This window comes from Elgaria multicarinata, chromosome 20 (assembly GCF_023053635.1).
Source record: "Elgaria multicarinata webbii isolate HBS135686 ecotype San Diego chromosome 20, rElgMul1.1.pri, whole genome shotgun sequence".
In the NCBI taxonomy this organism is placed as follows: domain Eukaryota; kingdom Metazoa; phylum Chordata; class Lepidosauria; order Squamata; family Anguidae; genus Elgaria; species Elgaria multicarinata.
Window position 1 is genome coordinate 17,669,942 of NC_086190.1, and position 19,432 is coordinate 17,689,373.

The 19,432-nt window shown below is 48.5% G+C and overlaps 1 protein-coding gene across 1 annotated transcript in view; it reads left to right on the plus strand.

The window, feature by feature from the left end:
- The first annotated feature begins 271 nt into the window (after positions 1-271).
- Positions 272-19,432, plus strand: part of CLCN6 (chloride voltage-gated channel 6) — a 35,366-nt gene continuing 16,205 nt past the window's right edge. The window contains exons 1-17 of the mRNA XM_063145461.1: positions 272-321; positions 466-685; positions 3,241-3,300; positions 4,594-4,659; positions 5,732-5,797; positions 7,500-7,566; positions 7,929-8,035; positions 8,521-8,647; positions 9,269-9,336; positions 10,116-10,174; positions 11,664-11,796; positions 13,264-13,377; positions 15,540-15,706; positions 16,638-16,764; positions 17,359-17,491; positions 18,400-18,553; positions 18,668-18,827. Of these exons, the coding sequence (XP_063001531.1) occupies positions 272-321; positions 466-685; positions 3,241-3,300; positions 4,594-4,659; positions 5,732-5,797; positions 7,500-7,566; positions 7,929-8,035; positions 8,521-8,647; positions 9,269-9,336; positions 10,116-10,174; positions 11,664-11,796; positions 13,264-13,377; positions 15,540-15,706; positions 16,638-16,764; positions 17,359-17,491; positions 18,400-18,553; positions 18,668-18,827 (1,878 nt within the window). The remainder of the gene's footprint in view (positions 322-465; positions 686-3,240; positions 3,301-4,593; positions 4,660-5,731; positions 5,798-7,499; positions 7,567-7,928; positions 8,036-8,520; positions 8,648-9,268; positions 9,337-10,115; positions 10,175-11,663; positions 11,797-13,263; positions 13,378-15,539; positions 15,707-16,637; positions 16,765-17,358; positions 17,492-18,399; positions 18,554-18,667; positions 18,828-19,432) is intronic.

Consider the following 19,432-nt stretch of genomic DNA (forward strand, 5'->3'; position numbering starts at 1 on the left):
TCCAGACACATTGGACTACGGCTCCCATCACACCAGGTGGACATGATGACCGGGAGTGATGGGACCTGTAGTCCATGCCATCAGGAGAGTGCCTGGGCTCGTCCTCCAGACACATTGGACTACAGCTCCCATCACACCAGCTGGACATGATGCCAAGGAGCGATGGGACCTGTAGTCCATGCCATCAGGAGAGCGCCTGGGCTCGGCCTCCCTCATCCTGGGCTTGCCCTCCAGATACATTGGACCCCATCTCCCATTATCCACAACCAACATGGCCGCCGGGGATGATGGGAGCTTTGGGGAACGCCGCGAGAGGCACAGGTTTCCTATCTCCCTCGAGGGACGCGTTGCCCACTTCTAAAATGACCAAAACAGCACTTCCGCCCTTCTCCGCACCGCTGCCAATCAATGGGACTTCCTTCCTTTCCTCCCGTTTTGCCCGCCTCTTCCTCTTCCTCCGCCTAGGGGCCTGCCTGAGCCGCGGAGGCGCGGCTGGCCTGAGGCGCATGCGCGAGCGTCAGCCGTAGCAGCAGCGGCAGCAGCAGCTGGAGCCGGGCTCGGGTGCGGGGAGCCGGGCGGGGGCTTCGAGGAGGGAGAGAAGATGGCAGCGGCGGGGGCGTGTGGGGCGGGCTGCTGCAGCTGCTGCTGCTGTGGGGAGAGGGAGAGCCGCACCCCGGAGGAGCTGGTAAGGAGGGGAGGAGGGGGCACCCGGGGGTCTTCTAGCCCACCCCGCTCCCAAGGGCTGAGCTCGCCAGTCTCAGTGCCGACAGGGCTTGGGATAGACTGTGGGACACTAGCAGGGTGGGTGGGTGGGGGTCCTCCCTGAGCATGTGCAGAGTTCCTTCTCCAATGAGTCACTGCGACTATCTCCTCTCCCCCATATCAGAGATGGTTTCATTCAAGTTAAGTGGGGGTGTTGCATTGACTCATGGGAAAGGCAACTCTGTACATGCTCAAAGGCGCCCTCTGCAATCCCTATATGTGTGCATGCACATTTCCATGTATATAATATATATGGCTGTGTGTGTGTATTCTTTCCTGGGAGAGGAATCTATGGGGGTGCTTCTGAACATGTACAGAGTTACTTTTCCAATGAGTCACTGCAACTATCTCCTCTCCCCCATATCAGAGATGGTCTCTTTCAAGCTAAGTGGGGGTGTTGCATTGACTCATGGGAAAGGCAACTCTGTACATGCTCAAAGGCACCCTCTGCAATCCCTATATGTGTGCATGCACATTTCCATGTATATAATATATATACCTGTGTGTGTGTATTCTTTCCTGGGAAAGGAATCTATGGGGGTGCTTCTGAACATGTACAGAGTTACTTTTCCAATGAGTCACTGCAACTATCTCCTCTCCCCCATATCAGAGATGGTCTCTTTCAAGCTAAGTGGGGGTGTTGCATTGACTCATGGGAAAGGCAACTCTGTACATGCTCAAAGGCACCCTCTGCAATCCCTATATGTGTGCATGCACATTTCCATGTATATTATATATACACCTGTGTGTGTGTATTCTTTCCTGGGAGAGGAATCTATGGGGGTGCTTCTGAACATGTACAGAGTTACTTTTCCAATGAGTCACTGCAACTATCTCCTCTCCCCTGTGTGTGTGTTTATGTATCAGAGATTGTCTCTTTCAAGTTAAGTGTGGAGGGGGGTGTTGCATTGACTCTGTACATGCTCAGACGCGCCCTCTGCAATCCTTATATGTGTGCATGCACATTTCTATGTATATAATATATATGCCTGTGTGTGTGTATTCTTTCCTGGGAGAGGAATCTATGGGGGTGCTTCTGAGCATGTACAGAGTTTCTTTCCCAATGAGTTGCTGCAACTATCTCCTCTCCCCTGTGTGTGTGTGCGTTTATTTATGTATCAGAGATTGTCTCTTTCAAGTGTGTGTGAGGTTTTTTTTGGCATTGACTCATGGGACAGACAGCTGGGGTTGCGACAAGCAACAGACCAAGGTGAAGTCCCAGAGACATGCATTAGACCCCAAATCTGTAGCTCAAAGATTCTCATTGAAATAGGACTTTTTGTTATCATGCGGATGGAGCTCTTGGGGTGTGTCTGGTGGAGTTGTGTTCCCGCCGGCCTTGCCTTCTTTTCCTTCTGCGCGCCCTGTCGTCAGCCTCTCCTCCTCCTCCTCAGCTTCCCAGAGTCATTTGCATTCAGACCTTTTGTCCCCCCGTGCATAATTTCCCCACTTTCTCAGAAATTGGCTCATGTCCGCCTTTCCCACCTTTGATGCCATTCAAGCGCCACACCAGACATTCCCCCAACGTGGTGCCCTTCTCCAGGTGTGTTAGACTACAACTCCCATCTTCCCCACCCAGCGTGGGCACCAGGTTGGGGAAGGCTGGTCTACACACAAGTCTGTTTACCTTTGCTCTCCCTGTGTGTGCCGGAGCGTGGTGTGTTGCTTGCTTTTTCGCTTTTGTACGAACGTGGCAGAAGCTAATTCCAGCGTCTCTTCATAGCAAAACACCACATTTCGTCCCAGCCGTTTTCAAAACACCTTCTGGGGGACCCTGGAGTGCATCGAAGCCTTTTTTTACTGAGCCCTTGATGAAAAGATCAGTAATGGCAGAGAAACATCTCCGAACGACCACCAGGACATCCTTAGTGGTCATCCCTTGCTCAGTCCCAGGGGAGTGTTGGATGGGTTATCAAGTGCGCTCTTGAGTTCATGAAGGGCAAAAGTGAGGTCCCTCAAAGTTGGAAATCGCTGGATTAATGATCCAGAATTCTAGGAACATAATTCAATCCTGCTGAAACAGAGCAAAAGTCCACTTTACTATTAATTTATTTCATTTTTAAAACTTTATCCACAAGGGACCCCAGGGTGGCGTATGAAAGTGTTTTTAAAGAGCACAAAAACCCAATCCCATGTAAAAACCATACAGTTACAACTTTATAAGGGACCACAACAACTCTTCAACCAGCAACCGAATTGTGGTCAATTCGGCACCAGGTGAAGACCTTTACTTTCCCAGGTGTTTTAGTCTGCCGATTTCTGTTTTTAAATCCGTGGTTGTATTTTTAAATTGATGCACTGCTGCTTGCTTTTACTTTGCTTTTATATTTGTGGTTTTAATCTTTTACATTATGTTTTGTTGCGCTGCATTGTATGGTTTCAGTTGTGAACCGTCCAGAGAGCCCGTCTGTGGGGCAGTATAGAAAAGGAATCAGTAAATAAATAAATTTGCGCTAAGGTTTTATTTGCTTGTTCCAGACTATTCTGGGTGAAACAGAGGACGAAGACGACGAGATTCTCCCACGCAAGGATTATGAGGTGAGAAACTCCGGGTTTTTGTCAAATGAGTGCTGAAAGAACAAGAGGCTGTGTCCCCTTGCAGTTAACACTTAAGAAATTGCAGTTAACTAGTCAGGTAGTTGTCATCTTGTGGAAACCCTCACTGTCAACTAGCTGCCCTCTGCTTGCCTTGAAATGGAAGGCGTGTTTTGAGAAATGTTGTGTTACAGTCCTTAGCAAGCCACTGGTAAGTAGCTCCCTCTGATCCTGTAGCATATAGCCATCGTGACTAGTAGTCGTTCATAACTTCTCCTCCTTAAAATGGTGTAATCTCTCTTTAAATCCAACTAAAGTTGGTGGCCGTCGTCATATCCTGTGGCAGTGAGTTCCACAGTTTAACTGTTTGCTCTATAAAGAAGTTCTTCGTTTTGTCAGTCCTGAATCTCCCACCATTCAGTTTGGTTGGATGAACCCTGGCTTCTTTGTATTATATGAGGGGGAAACAAGCTTTTCTCTTCAGACCATGCGTAATTTTATAAACTTCCATCCTGTCTCTCCTTACTCGACCTTTTTTTATTTCTAAACTAAAAGGCCCCAAATGTTGGTATTCCTAGTAAGGAATGTTTCCTATCTCCCAGATCCCTTTGTTTGCTTTCTTCTGCAGCCTTGCAAATAAATCCAGAAAAACCATAATGGCCCATTAAAATCATAAAATTTAGAGTTGGAAGTGGCCTACAAGGCCATCGAGTCCAACCCCCTGCTCAATGCAGGAATCCAACTTAAAGCATCCCTGACAGATGGTTGTCCAGCTGCCTCTTGAAGGCCTCGAGTGTGGGAGAGCCCACAGCCTCCCTAGGGAACTGATTCCACTGTCGTACTGCTCTAACAGGAAGTTTTTCCTGGTGTCCAGCCAGAATCTGGTTTCCTGTAGCTTAAGCCCATTATTCCATGTTGCTAGTGCACAATATTTTATTAGGTAGTTTGTCCATCTCTGTTTAGTCACCGCTCCCCCTTGCATGAAAGAAAGAAACAGCGCTCCCCAACTCTCATCCAGCCTCAAAACCTTCCCTGCCTTGTCACCTGGGGCCAATTTTCACTCGCCCTAGGTGAGCAGCTGTTTTCAAACCTGCTGAAGAGCTGTTGGATTCTTCCTACCTAAGCTCAGTCTCTTTCTCTTGAGGGAAGAGAACCCTTACCTGCTGAAACGTGTGAAGGGTACACAACTTCTTTTTGAAAATGCTGATGTGAATATGTCTGCTGCCTACTCTCTCTATCTCGGATGTTTCTCCTCCTGGTACCTTTTTCTCATATTCTTGCCTTTCCCCCCTCCAGAGTTTGGACTATGACCGTTGCATCAATGAACCCTACTTGGAAGTCCTAGAAAGTCTGGACAACAAGGTAAGCCGAGGTCATGGGAGAGCTGAGATCATGGAAACAAACCGCAGCGATTGTTTTCAACTTGAACAGTGTGTTAATCTGGGAGTGATGTTGAACGCTTTATATAGGACACTTTGCATTGCGGTTCAGCCGTCACAGAATGAGAAGCCACAAAGGTGTGTGTAATACAGCAGCGTTGGGGAACTCTAGCTCCTGGAGGCCGGATTGACGTTGTGGATATTTAATAATAATAATAATAATAATAATAATAATAATAATAATAATAAAAAATTATTTGTTACCCGCCTCTCCCTCTGGATCGAGGTGGGGTACAGCACAAATGCAAACATCATATAGCTAATTAAAACATTTAAAACTAATACATTATTAAAAGCAGCACATTATTAAAAGGCATCTTAAAATTCAACTGGGTAGGCCTGCCGGAAGAGATCAGTCTTTATAGCTTTCTTAAACTCCGGAAGACTGTTAAGTTGACGAATTTCTCCCGGTAGGTCATTCCATAATCTGGGAGCAGCAGAAGAAAAGGTCCTCTGGGTAATAGTTGTCAGCCTTGTTTTTGTTGGCTGGAGTAGATTCTTCCCAGAGGACCTGAGTGTGCGGGGCGGACTGTATGGGAGAAGGCGATCCCGCAGGTAGCCTGGACCCAAACCATGTAGGGCTTTAAAGGTGATCACCAACACTTTATACTTTGCTCAGAAACTAATTGGCAGCCAGAGAAGAGATTTTAAAACTGGTGTAATGTGACCACCCCTAGGTGTACCAGTGACCAGCCTGGCTGCTATATTTTGAACTAGTTGACGTTTCCGGACTAGGTACACAGGTAGCCCTATGTAGAGCGCATTGCAGAAGTCGAGCCTCAAAGTTACCAGTGCATGCACGATCGTCTTTAGGTCTTCCGCCTCTAGGAAGGGGCCTGAAACTCTATCCCCCTGACCTCATAGCAGAGTTTCTCCGTCCAGAGAAAAAGCAATTTCCCCATGCTTCTCATTGCACGGAGAAATATAAAAATATACGCTTCCGGTTCTGTTGGTACACTAACCCCCATCGCCGCGTTTCTCTTTTTCCCTTGCAGAAAGGCCGGCGGTATGAGGCAGTGAAGTGGATGATGGTTTTTGCCATTGGAGTTTGCACAGGCATGGTAAGGCACTTGCTGGCTGGCATCTTGGGTGACGGACCGACGTTTTCCTGCGTTCCTTACATTTCCATTAGGCGAGGTGTGGCATATAATGACGGCTTGTTATTCTCAAATTCAGCCATCTCAGTGCCTTCCACATTTCCTGGACTGCAGCAGCCATCATTCCCAGCCTGGCTAGAGATGATGGGAGTTGTATTCCAACACACTTGGAGGACACTAGGCTGGGGAAGGCTGATGTATCATTATCATGATTTATTATTTATTTTAAAAACCCGACTCTGCCCTGCTTGCTTTGGCTGCCTGTATGTTTCCGAGTCTGGTTCAAGGTACTGGTTTTAACCTATAAAGCCTTACACGGCTTGGGACCGGAAGACCTCACGGTGTTGCAAAAATAGCTTGTTCCCTGGTGTACCAAGTCCAATTCAGCACACAAGGAGGAGAGGAGATGAAATATGGGTCAAACAACGTTTATTCTGCAGGATAAAGCAGCACTGGGGCTAATTGCTGCAAAGCATGTCCCTACCTTGCAAGGGCGGTAGCTAGGTGTTTATATGCTACCTTCTCTGGTGCTACATATGTAGACACCATCTAACAGGAAATTTCTAGCTGAAAAGAGAATACATGGCCTGTTCTTTTGGCAAGCATCTACTAAAAGAGATAGGTACTGACTGTTCTTTAAGAGAACATTTACTTGATTTTGCTTATCTAGGAATTTCTTGGCTTCTTAGCAACTTTGGTTCAGAGCTGGGCACTTTTCCAACAATGGAGTGCCTCTCCTGATATGGACCCTACCTGTACACAACGCTCAACATCTAAGGCCCTTGCCTACTCCGAGGGAAGCTCGGAGGATGGCAACAAGGGAGAGGGCCTTTTCGGTGGTGGCCCCTCAATTCTGGAATGATCTCCCCGATGAGGCCCACCTGGTGCCAACATTGTTATCTTCTTGGCGCCAGGTTAAGACTTTCCTTTTCTCCCAGGCGTTTAACAGCATATATTGAGTTTAACTGACTCCAGAACTAGCTTTGGCCTGGCTGAGTGTTTAAATTTTGTTTTAAATGTTAGCTGCTTTTATGTTTTTAAATTTTGTATATTGATTTTTAAGGTTTAGTCTTTTTAATCTCAACTTTTAAATCTTTGTAAACCGCCCAGAGAGCTTCGGCTATGGAGCGGTATATAAATGCAATAAATAAATAAATAAAAATTACATTTCTATGCTGCCCCATAGCTGGAGCTCTGTGGGTGGTTAACAACGTTCTAGTTGCATTAGAATCATAGAATAGCTGAGTTGGAAGGGGCCTACAAGGCCATCGAGTCCAACCCCCTGCTCAATGCAGGGATCTACCCTAAAGCATCCGTGACAGATGGCTGTCCAGCTGCCTCTTGAATGCCTCTAATGTGGGAGAGCCCACAACCTCACCAGGCAACTGATTCCATTGTCGTACTGCTCTAATACTCAGGAAGTTTTTCCTGATGTCCAGCTGGAATCAGGCTTCCTTTAACTTGAGCCCGTTATTCCGTGTCCTGCACTCTGGGAAGATCAAGAAGAGATCCTGGCCCTCCTCTGTGTGGCAACCTTTCAAGTATTTGAAGAGTGCTCTCATGTCTCCCTTCAATCTTCTTTTCTCCAGGCTAAACCTGCCCAGTTCTTTCAGTCTCTCTAAACATGCCCAGTTGTTTAACTCCTCTTCTCTCTCTCCTTTCCCAGGTGGGCCTCTTCGTCGACTTCTTCGTGCGTCTCTTTTCCAAACTCAAGTTCCACATCGTACAGAGCTGTATCCTCTCTAAGTTTTTCCTAGCTTCAGAGGCCACACTCACACTGCAACAGCTACAGGCCGGGTGAATGGGAAAATCAAAGAAAGAACCAGAGAAGTGTTTCCAGTTTCCCTGGGGACATTTGGCTTATGTAGCCTGCCTTATTCCCTGGGCTCAGGGGAGGAGGCCGGGATTGTAATATTGTGAGCTCCCTTGTGAGGGCAGGGTGCCTGAGAGGCGGGTTACAAATCTCTGAAATAAGTAAATATTTTAGAAATGTTTAGTCTAGGAGCTTCGGGCATGCGGGTAGTTGGGAATAAGGCAGAACGGTGGTCTGTGTTGACGTCTGCCCGTGCCCAGTTCCTTGACTCCGTCCGTGCAGCAGTGGAGGAGTGCAGCGAGAAAGGCTGCCTTGCCGTATCCCTGCTGGAGCTGCTGGGCTTTAACCTGACTTTCATCTTCTTGGCCAGCCTCCTTGTCTTGATCCAGGTAATGCTTGGCCGGTGAATTCTCTTAACTTGTTGCTAGCCTGTGCCAGTGTTAATTCGATGTGGGATGTTGATAATCCAAGAGAACAAAGAGAGAAAAGCCATTTTCTCCTCGTTTATGACAGTTTTCCTGGCTAATCACCTCTCATTGATGTTTGTTCGCCCCAGGTGACTAGGGAAGTGGTTAGAAACTTGGGGCTAATAGCCTCTTTCACTGCTTCTCTCTCTGGAAAACATTATGAACTCTCTTCACGCAGGAGAGAAACCATATAAATGTATGGAATGTGGGGAAAGCTTTAGCCGTAGTGGGACCTTGACTAGACATCAAAGAACCCACACAGGAGAGAAACCATACCAATGTGTGGAGTGTGGGAAAAGCTTCAGTCGTATGTTCACCCTTACTTTGCATCAAAGAATTCACAGAGGCCCTTTCGTTGTTTTTCCCCCCTGATTCCTTCTCAGCATTCAACTCTTCTCTCATTGCAGCCTGTGGCGGCCGGTTCCGGCATTCCGGAGATCAAATGCTACCTGAACGGTGTGAAGGTGCCGGGAATTGTTCGTCTCCGGACTCTGGTGTGCAAAGCCCTGGGAGTGCTGTTCAGCGTTGCTGGAGGTAAGAGCATCTCCGTGGGATTTTTCTCTGTCTCCGTGAAAACCTTTGCGACCACTTCTGGGCTCCACAATTCAAGAAGGATGCAGACAAGCTGGAGCGTGTTCAGAGGAGGGCAACCAGGATGATCAGGGGTCTAGAAACAAAGCCCTATGAAGAGAGACTGAAAGAACTGGGTGTGTTTAGCCTGGAGAAGAGAAGATTGAGGGGAGACATGAGAGCACTCTTCAAATACTTAAAAGGTTGTCACATAGAGGAGGGCCAGGATCTCTTCTTGATCCTCCCAGAGTGCAGGACACGGAATAACGGGCTCAAGTTAAAGGAAGCCAGAATCTGGCTGGACATCAGGAAAAACTTCCTGACTGTTAGAGCAGTGCGACGGTGGAATCAGTTACCTAGGGAGGTTGTGGGCTCTCCCACCCTGGAGGCCTTCAAGAGGCAGCTGGACAACCATCTGTCAGGGATGCTTTAAGGTGGATTCCTACATTGAGCAGGGGGTTGGACTAGATTACCTTGTAGGTCCCTTCCAACTCTGCTATTCTATGATTCTATGATTTTCTGGTGTCTCTAACCCTTCCAGCTCTGGGTGATTGAGAAGACCACTGATGTGTGTCTTTTTTCCAGGTCTCTTCGTCGGGAAAGAAGGGCCCATGATCCACAGCGGTGCCATAGTAGGAGCTGGCTTACCTCAGGTGAGTATGAGAGAGAGAAGGTTGCTTCATCCTAGCTAGTCCACATTGCTGGCGACGCCTTCTTGAGCGAGTGTTTCATTGTCCCTGTCTGAGCTTTGTGTATTCTGTGCCCCGAAATGGAAATTCCACTTCTATTTATTTATTTTCGATATCTATAGGCCGCCTTTATAATAGAAGTTTTCCATGCCCAGAAAAGTTCAGTTCTTTCACCTGTGTGAATGACGCAATCTGGCAGAATTTCTTACTTTATTTATTTATGTATTTTTTAAAAACATTTCTATCCCGCCCTATATCATTAAGATCTCAGAGAGGCGTACCGCTAAAAGCATACAGTATAAAACAATAAATATGCACGGTTAAAAACAAATTAAACCATGAACCAAGTTAAAACAATATATAATTTAAACGCGGTAAAAGCAGTGAATTTTGCGTTTATTTTGCTTTTGCCAGTGCTTGGGAGGTTTGGCAGGAGCTTTGCCAGGTACGAAGGTTGCTTCCTCCGATCTTTAAGAACCTTATTCAGTAGCTCCTGTCTCTTACGTGCCTTGGTCTTGCGCCTTTGAGTAGCGCCACAATCATAGGGGCTAGAAACTTATTTTCTATACCAATTAATGTTTTGGTTTTGTGGGGAGGGGGGACAGCTGTGCCTAGTACGACATCCATTGTGTGTGCTGCCATGGAATCACAGAATATACCGATAATCCTGCTTATGGAATGGGAAAGGGCCTTTTTAGCATTCTGTTTGGTAACAAAGATTCTTCTCTGTTTCTCCTCTCCAGTTCCAGAGCATTTCTTTAAAGAAGATCCGGTTTAACTTCCCCTATTTCCGCAGCGACAGGTAAGGTACCGTATCCAGGTAGGGAGAGGCACAGAGAAGGTTGTGCTGCGTTGGCTTTTCTCTTTCGTGTGATTTACTCCAGAGATGGGCTGGCGGCAGACTGCAGCCCAGTAGTGGATCGCTAGCCGGCTTTCGGCCCATGAGATGGGCTGCTGTTGGGTTCGTGTCCTGCTTGTGGGTTTCTGACTGTAGTTGGCCGCGGTGGGAGCAGAAGGCCTCTGTCCCCGTCCAGCACAGCGGTTCTTCAGTTCCTACACTCCAAAAGTAAACCCACATTAATGCAACAGCACCCTCCCACCCATGTTCCCCAGCAACAGGTGTACTTGGGCGTACTGCCTCTGTGATACTGGAGGTAGCACATTGGCCATTGGTAGCCTTCTCCTCCATGAAAGGGGATTGGACAAATTCCTGGAGGGAGAAGGCTATCCATGGCTTCTAGTCCTCATGGCTATATTTATTTATTTATTACATTTTTAGACCGTCCCAATAGCCAAAGCTCTCTGGACGGTTCACAAAAATTAAAACCATGAAGAGCATAATAAAACAACCAACAATCTAAAAACACAAATACAAAATACAATATAAAAAGCACAACTAGGATAAAACCGCACAGCAAAAATTGATATGGGTTAAAATATGGAATTAGAACAAGGTTTAAGTTTGAGTTAGGTGTTAAAATACTGAGAAAATAAAAAGGTCTTCAGCTGGTGATGGAAAGAGTACAGTGTAGGCGCCAGGCGGACCTCTCTGGGGAGCTCGTTCCACAGTCGAGGTGCCACAGCAGAGAAGGCCCTGCTCCTAGTAGCCACCTGCCTCACTTCCTTTGGCAGGGGCTCACGGAGAAGAGCCCCTGTGGATGATCTTAAGGTCCGGGCAGGCACATATGGGAGGAGGCATTCCTTCAAATAACCTGGCCCCAAACTGTTTAGGGCTTTGAATGTCAATACCAGCACTTTGAATCACCTGGACCTGGACTGGCAGCCAATGAAGTTGTAAAAGGACTGGCGTGATGTGGTCTCACCGTTGCCTTCCCACAAATGTTTTTAGCTCTGCCCCGTGGCTCCACTTAAGACCAGTCTTTCGCGAGAGCCTTGAATGTGTTTTTAAAATAAGAAAAAAAATTGAATCAATTAGTCTCCTTGATGGCTAAAATACAGCCATCTCCATTCTGGTGCCCCAACTTGGACTACAACACCTATCCTCTGTGACCTTGTATACTGGAGGTAGCATATAATCATGAATAGCAGTCACTGATAGCTTTAGCCTTGTCGGGTTTTTCTAATCCTCCTTCAAAGCCGTTCCGGTTTGCTGCCATCAGCCTACGGCAGCAAATTTCTCATTTGAGTGAATTAACAACACTCACGAAAACTGCTGGGCACATAAATACCGCACACAGGCACACCTAATCCACCCCAAAGCCATCACGCTGCTCGTTGCTGTCATCGATAAATCCCTCCTGGCTTTTCTCTCCCTGTTTCTCTTCGCCTAGGGACAAACGGGATTTTGTATCTGCAGGAGCTGCCGCAGGGGTGGCGGCAGCCTTCGGGGCGCCCATTGGGGGCACTCTCTTCAGCCTGGAAGAAGGATCCTCTTTCTGGAACCAGGGACTGACGTGGAAAGTGGTGAGCACCAAATTGAGGTTTCACTTCGTATTGACAGCAACCGGCGCAGATACGAAAACAGAAAATAGCAAGTATGATTCCTAAACTTTTCCAAATCCAGGACAAGTTACCAAACCATGATGTCAACCAAGACCAAAAGACCAAAACCTTCCCAATGTTGAATTGGGACATGGGCTGTCTTTTCGATATGGCCTGCAAGTTCTCTAATTATTTTTCCTTTATCATCTATCATAGAATCATAGAATAGTAGAGTTGGAAGGGGCCTATAAGGCCATCGAGTCCAACCCCCTGCTCAAGGCAGGAATCCACCCTAAAGCATCCCCGACAGATGCTTGTCCAGCTACCTCTTGAAGGCCTCCAGTGTGGGAGAGCCCACAACCTCCCTAGGTCACTGGTTCCATTGTCGTACTGCTCTAACAGTCCGGAAGTTTTTCCTGATGTCCAGCTGGAATCTGGCTTCCTTTATCTTGAGCCCGTTATTCCGTGTCCTGCACTCTGGGAGGATTGCGAAGAGATTCTGGCCCTCCTCTGTGTGACAACCTTTTAAGTATTTGAAGAGTGCTATCATGTCTCCCCTCAATCTTCTCTTCTCCAGGCTAAACATGCCCAGTCCTTTCAGTCTCTCTTCATGGGGCTTTGTTTCCAGACCCCTGATCATCCCAGTTGCCCTCCTCTGAACATGCTCCAGCTTTTCTGCGTCCTTCTTGAATTGTGGCGCCCAGAACTGGACGCAATACTCTAGATGAGGCCTAACCAGGGCCGAATAGAGAGGAACCAGTACCTCACGGGATTTGGGAGCTATACTTCTATTAATGCAGCCCAAAATATAGCATGAGTCAGTCTTGAGGGCAAGTGTCAGAGCATGAAGGCCATTAAGCCCAAAAGTAAGTAGAGTCATCCAGCGTAGGCAGGAGAGAAGGCTACATTGGCAGCAGTGCAGGAGACTCCAGGATTTCCTGCAGGTGAGGAAGGTTTTCACATGGAAGATGGACCTGTGAGGCCGGAGACCTGCGGGGCTTTTTAGAGCAAGGTTGGAGCCTGAGGGAGCAGAGGCCAATTGATGAAGTGCTCAGTCTGCTGTCCTTGCAGCTTAGTCTGCAAGAATCCAAATCCAGGTGGTGCAAGAGATGGAGTCCCAAAACCTTCTCCCCCCTCCCCACTTCTGGCATATACTAATTCTCACATTTCCCCCCACACCTAAGAGTTGGGGGTTTTTTAACGCAACTACTAGTAGAAAATGACATAATTGAGCAGGCTTCCCCAAGCTGCCGTCCTCCGGATGTGTCTGAATGCAACTCCTAAATGGATGATGGGAATTGTAGTCAGACACATCTGGAGGATGTCAGCTTGAGAAAGACGGTAGCAAACACCGTGAGCGAGGACTCAGGTGCACTGTAAAAGAATACAGGAATCAACTTTCTGAATGCACATTTTCCTCTTTTTTTCCTCTTTTCTTTCTCCTTCCAGCTTTTCTGTTCCATGGCGGCCACCTTCACTCTGAACTTCTTCCGCTCCGGGATTCAGTTTGGAAGCTGGGGGTCTTTCCAGCTCCCGGGACTGCTGAATTTTGGAGAGTTCAAGGTGGGTGTTCTGTCACGTACACCCGCTTACGTTCCTTTGCTTTGCTCGTCGCGAACGACGTATTTAAATTGTTATGACCCACCCCAAAAGAGATATCCCCCTCTGATTTGCAGCGAGGTTACCTTGTCCGGAAGCTCCGTACGAGAAAATGGGGGAAGAGATGCCTTGAAATAGGGAGGCGAAAAAACGCAATCCAGGTTAAGGCTACTATCCTGAGGTGTTCAAAATGACAGGCTCCTGCCTGTGTGAATAAGGAAATGTAGGATATTTTGCGCCATGTGCTGTTTCTTCTCTTTCTTGAGCCGATACGATGGCGGCAAAGCTTTTACAGTTTCAATCAATGGTTACAACAAGCAAAGAAAGAGACATACATTGATCCAAGATCAGATAAAACACATATTACAAGTTCTTTACGTTCTGCGAGCTCCGAAAGTTTGCTTTACGCTTTGAGGCTGCGGGAGTGAATTTGGCCAACGCCAGGAGAATTGTCTCATTAAGACAGATAAACAAAAATGGTATTCTTTCCATGTTGGATCAAATAGATTTTCTTTTCAAGGAATAGATCTAATGCTTAGAGCGAATTTGAGAGTAGATAGGACAATAGAAGAGGTCATGAGGCTGGTCCTTCACTTTTCTGCTAAGACGAGAGCAGAATCTAAAGACGTAAGGCGTCGTACAGCCAAGAACGTATTACTGTTTTAGTCAAGTTTTATTTATGCTAGTAAGCCTCTTTGGGGTACCATTTTTCTTGGTGGAAAAGCAGAGTCACATCACAGAAATAGCGGCTTGGGAGTACTTGTGGATTCAGCCCTGAGCCTGGATGCCCAGGTTTCGGCGGTGGCCAGGAGTTCATTTGCACAGTTCAAGCTATGCCCGTTCCTAGAGATGTCGGACCTGGCCACGGTGACACATGCCTCAGTCACATCCCGATTGGATTACTGTAACGCGCTCTACGTGGGGCTGCCTTTGAAGAGTGTTCGGAAACTCCAGCTGGTCCAAAGAGCTGCAGCCAGAGTGTTGACCGGGGCTGGTTACAGGGAGCACACAACTCCCCTGTTAAAACAGCTCCACTGGCTTCCAGTCTGTTTCCGGGCACAATTCAAAGTGCTGGTTATGACCTATAAAGCTCTATATGGTTCGGGTCCAGGTTATTTGAAAGGCCGTATTCTCCCTTATGAGCCTGCCCGTGCTTTGAGATCTTCTGGAGAAGCCCTTCTTTCAGTCCCACCTTCTTCACAGGCACGCTTGGTGGGAACATGGGAGAGGGCCTTCTCGGTGGCTGCTCCGGTGCTCTGGAACTCTCTTCCCGGGGAAGCTAGGCTGGCTCCCTCCTGGATGGGCTTTTGGAAGCAGGCTAAAACTTTTTTGTTCCAGCGGGCCTTTGGAGAATAATCCAGCCCTCCATCTATGTTAATGTCTTATAATTTTGTTGGGTATTTTAAATGTTTATGGTTTTGTTTCCCCACCCCACCCCCCATGTATATTTTATGTAAGGCCGCCTTAAGGCCCAGCATTGGGCAAAAGGCGGGATACTAATAATAATAATAATAATAATAATAATAATAATAATAATAATAATCAGAGAAACGTTGACCTCTTTCTTTCCGGCTGCTGTCCATTCTGGGCACCAACGTGGCAGAATTTTGCTTTCGTTGATCTTTCCCAGGGTGAATAGAGAAAGCAAGATGTAGGGCCCTGGATTATGCCTGGGGTTTTTTTGTTTACAAAAGTTGTATACCGGCTCCATATCCGAAACAGATTGTGGAGCGGCGAACGTAAGAATTAAAACAGCCAAAGATACAAAACGCTAAAACTCCATTATTGCACGGTAAAAAATGCAGAGTGTCCATAAAGCCGTGGCTGTCAGTCAAGGAATGCTCCCTGGAATAAGGCTGTGTCCAGGAGGTGCCGGAAACGACGTAGCGTTGGTGCCTGCCTGGCCTCCAGGGGCAAGGAGTTCCACAGAAAGGGGGCCACCACGCTGAAGGCTCTGCTCCTGGTGGACTTCAATCAGGCTTTAGGCCCGCGTGGTCTCCTTTCCCTTTACTTCCACCTCCAATTTCACCCCTTGAACACGATGGCGATTCAGACACTGAAACAAAACCGCCGTTCTCTGCATCGGCGGTTGTGTTTTCGGTGCCTTCAACCCTTCCTCCTTCCAGTGCTTGGAATCCGATAAAAAATGCCACCTGTGGACGGTCGTGGACTTGGGCTTCTTCATCCTGATGGGGGTCGTGGGGGGCTTCCTGGGGGCCACCTTCAACTGCATCAACAAGAGGCTGGCGAAATACCGCATGCGGAACGTGCACCCCAAACCCAAGCTAGTCAGGTAACTCCCTCCCTGTCTCCGGCCCTGCTCTTTGGCGATGTCTGTGGGGTGGTGGTTGTTTTTTTGCTTGGCGGGAAAACTACCCAATGACCGGTGGTCGGGAGGGAAAGGGGGTGGGGCCGTGCGAGGCATCGCAGAGGGCCGGATTGGGCACGCGGGCCGGACGTTCCCCACCCCCGTCATAAAGAGTGAACCCTGTGTAGTGAGGTTAAAAATACTAAGACGCAAAATAGTAGAGGTGTTGTGTGAGCCTCGTGTGGCGCAGAGCAGTAAAGCAGCAGTTTCTGCAGCTGAAACTCTCCCCACGGCCTGAGTTCGATCCCAGCGGAAGCTGGTTTCAGGCAGCCGGCTCGGGTCGACTCAGCCTTCCATCCTCCCGAGGTCGGTAAAATGAGTACCCAGTTAGCTGGGGGAAAGGTAATAACGGCCGGGGAAGGCAACGGCAAACCACCCCGCTATAAGGCCTGCCAAGAAAACGTCAGCGAAAACTGGTGTCCCTCCAAGAGTCAGCAATGACTCAGTGCTTGCACGAGAGGTTCCTTTCCTTTCCTGTGTGAAAATACACGGTCTCTTTTAAGGATTTCTGATCTCCCAGGTGCATTTTGGCACTGATTCAGATAGGGGTTTCTCCGGCAGGGTAGGGGGTGGGAGCAGGTAAACAGTGGTCCTGCTTCTGAGCTTTGTCTCCCCCGGTCTTCATTCATCATGGCCGTTCTTCTCCCATTGTCCCAAGGTTTCTTTTGGCCCCCGTAGGATGAAGGGCTTTGGTGTACGGATTTCAGGTTGACTTCATGGCTGTATTGGTTGTTGCAGTGTGTGTGTGTGTATGTATGTGTGTATCCCCATCTCCTCTGCTTCTACCTTCAGGGTAGCAAGCTGTCCTCAGCCATGGCTTTTCCTTCCACGCGCTCTCGTCTCGTCTTTCTTGCAGAGTCTTGGAGAGCTTGTTGGTGGGTCTAACGACCACCCTGGTGGTCTTCGTCGCTTCCATGGTTCTAGGCGAGTGCCGGCCACTGTCGTCCGCCAACCACGGAGACAACAGCTCTCTCAGCCTGCAGGTAATGGACGGACGGTCCCGTGCCCGAAGAGAAAGAGAGCTAAAACCAGCTCCCTTTATTTTATATATTACATTTCTATCCCACCGGTTTTCCTCCAAGGTGGCAGACATAACCCTCCTCCTCTCTATTTTGTCCTCACAACAGCCCTGTGAGGTAGAGTCTGACTGGCCCAAAGTCCCCCAGGGATGGGTGGGGGACTAGAACCCAGATCTCCCGACTCCCAGTCCGACACTCTAGCCACTACACCACACTGCCTCTCCAAACCAGTTTCTTCTAGCTGTGGTTCAACATGCATTCTATATCGTTTCCTCTATTCCCAGTGTTCAAGCCGGAGTGCCGATAAGTAGCTAGTCAAAATAGCACTGCCTGTGCACGAGTGGGGAGTTGGCAACAGACTCGGAGGAACCTCAAAGATTTTGCAGGAGTGTCACCTTTAGGGAGACAAAAAATGAACCTGGGGAGGGGGAGGCATGCTTTCTGGGGAGGATGGGAGCCGAAGTCCAAGACATCTAGTCGGCCCCAGGTTGGTCGAGGATAGCGCTGGATTTATGAAAGCTCTGCTCCAATGTGGCGCTTTGTCGCTTGTTGAATTAGGGCTCCTCGTCCTCCGACGAAGTGAATTCCAGCATCAAGACGTTCTTCTGTCCCAACGACACGTACAACGACATGGCAACGCTTTTCTTTAACCCGCAGGAGTCGGCCATCTTGCAGCTTTTTCACCAGGAGGGTGAGTGCGTGAGCTGGGCTGGGCTCGTATTGGTGTGGGGCCGGTTGAACTTATATATTTTAAGGAGCTCTGTTCTCCTAGTATGCACCCTTGCCTAGGCAGAACCGAGGCATCTGTGCATGAGAGAGAGAGAAAGAGAGAGAGAAAGAGAGAGGTATCCGTGGGTTCAAGGGACCCCAAGGTTTGCAGAAGAGACAAAAGAATTTAGGGAATGAAAAACCCTTAAAAGGGGCAGGAACCCCCAAAAACGAGTTCAGTGTGGTCTGAGCTTGTTCCATGTACACAGAATGCTGATTCTTTGTGGGGAGGACGTGGGGTGGGTGAAGCCAGGGAGCAGGGGAAATGTAGTACTATGGGAAAAGACCATGGCATGAAACGGGAGTACTCAACGCTGCAACATTTTGTTGCAGTCCACACATATCAGACTTCCTAGTGATTAAATGCGTCCCAGAGCTGGTATTGGACCCTTTCATAGAATCATAGAATAGTAGAGTTGGAAGGGGCCTACAAGGCCATCGAGTCCAAACCTAGGATTTCTGTTGATATGTGTCACGACCGCTCACCTCCACGCAAAGGGGACACACATAAAACCACAACATATCCGGTTTGTTTGTACGCCTACAGAGCAGCTCCCTCAACAATGAGCCTTCCAGATGTTTATCACTTCAGTTCCCATCAGCCCCAGCTAACATGGTATGCTGGGAGCTGTTGTCCAAAACATCTGGAAGACGTCAAGTTGCAGGAGGCCGCTACACTGCAACCAACATCCGTTTGTACCTTCCATGGTTCAAAGACCTTCCGGCGCTTTCTTTGGGGGCGGAGCTCTTCCCGGGAGGGCGGGGCCTCTCACTTCAGGGGCGGAGCCGTGGCTCAACCCTTCTCCTCTTCCCCCCTCGTTGTCTTTCCAGGTACCTTCAGCCCAGTCACGCTCTCCCTGTTTTTCCTTCTCTATTTCTTACTCTCCTGCTGGACGTATGGGATTTCTGTGCCCAGCGGCCTCTTTGTCCCGTCGCTGCTCTGCGGGGCCGCTTTCGGACGCCTGGTGGCCAACCTCCTCAAAAGGTGCCTCCTTTCCTTTGTGGGGGTTGTCGCGCGGAGGCGGAGCCTCTGCCTCCCGGCCCTCTTTCTCCCCACCGGGTCCTAACGCCCCGCCTCCCGTCTCCTCTCTGCCCCTAGCTACATCGGTCTGGACCACATCTATTCGGGGACCTTTGCGCTCATCGGAGCGGCCGCCTTCCTAGGCGGTGTCGTCCGCATGACGATCAGCCTCACCGTGATCCTGATTGAGTCCACGAACGAGATCTCCTACGGGCTTCCCATTATGGTCACGCTGATGGTGAGTCCTCAGTTCAGCTCAGTCTTCCTTTGCATCATCCTCATCATCAATTTATTTCTTACCCGCCTCTCCATTCTGATCGAGGCGAGGAACAACAATAAACGATAAAATACATAACACTCAATTAAAACATAATATACATGGTTAAAAACATCCTAAAAGACATCCTAAAAACATCCTAAAATTCCACTGGATAGGCCTGCCGGAAGAGATCAGGCTTTATAGCTTTCTTGAATGCTGGTAGACTGTTAAGTTGACGCGTCTCCTCCGGCAGGCCCGTCCACAGTCTGGGAGCAGCAGAAGAGAAGGCCCTCTGGGTAACAGTTGTCAATCTAGTTTTGGTTGACTGAAGTAGATTCTTCCCAGAGGACCTGAGTTTGCGGAGTGGATTGTACGGGAGAAGGCGATCCCGCAGGTAGCCTGGACCCAAACTATGTAGGGCTTTACAGGTGATAACCAACACTTTGTACTTCACCCGGAAACTAATTGGCAGCCAGTGAAGAGATTTTAAAACTGGTGTAATGTGGTCACCCCTAGGTGTACTGGTGACCAGCCTGGCTGCGATATTTTGAACTAGTTGATGTTTCTGGACTAGGCACACAGGT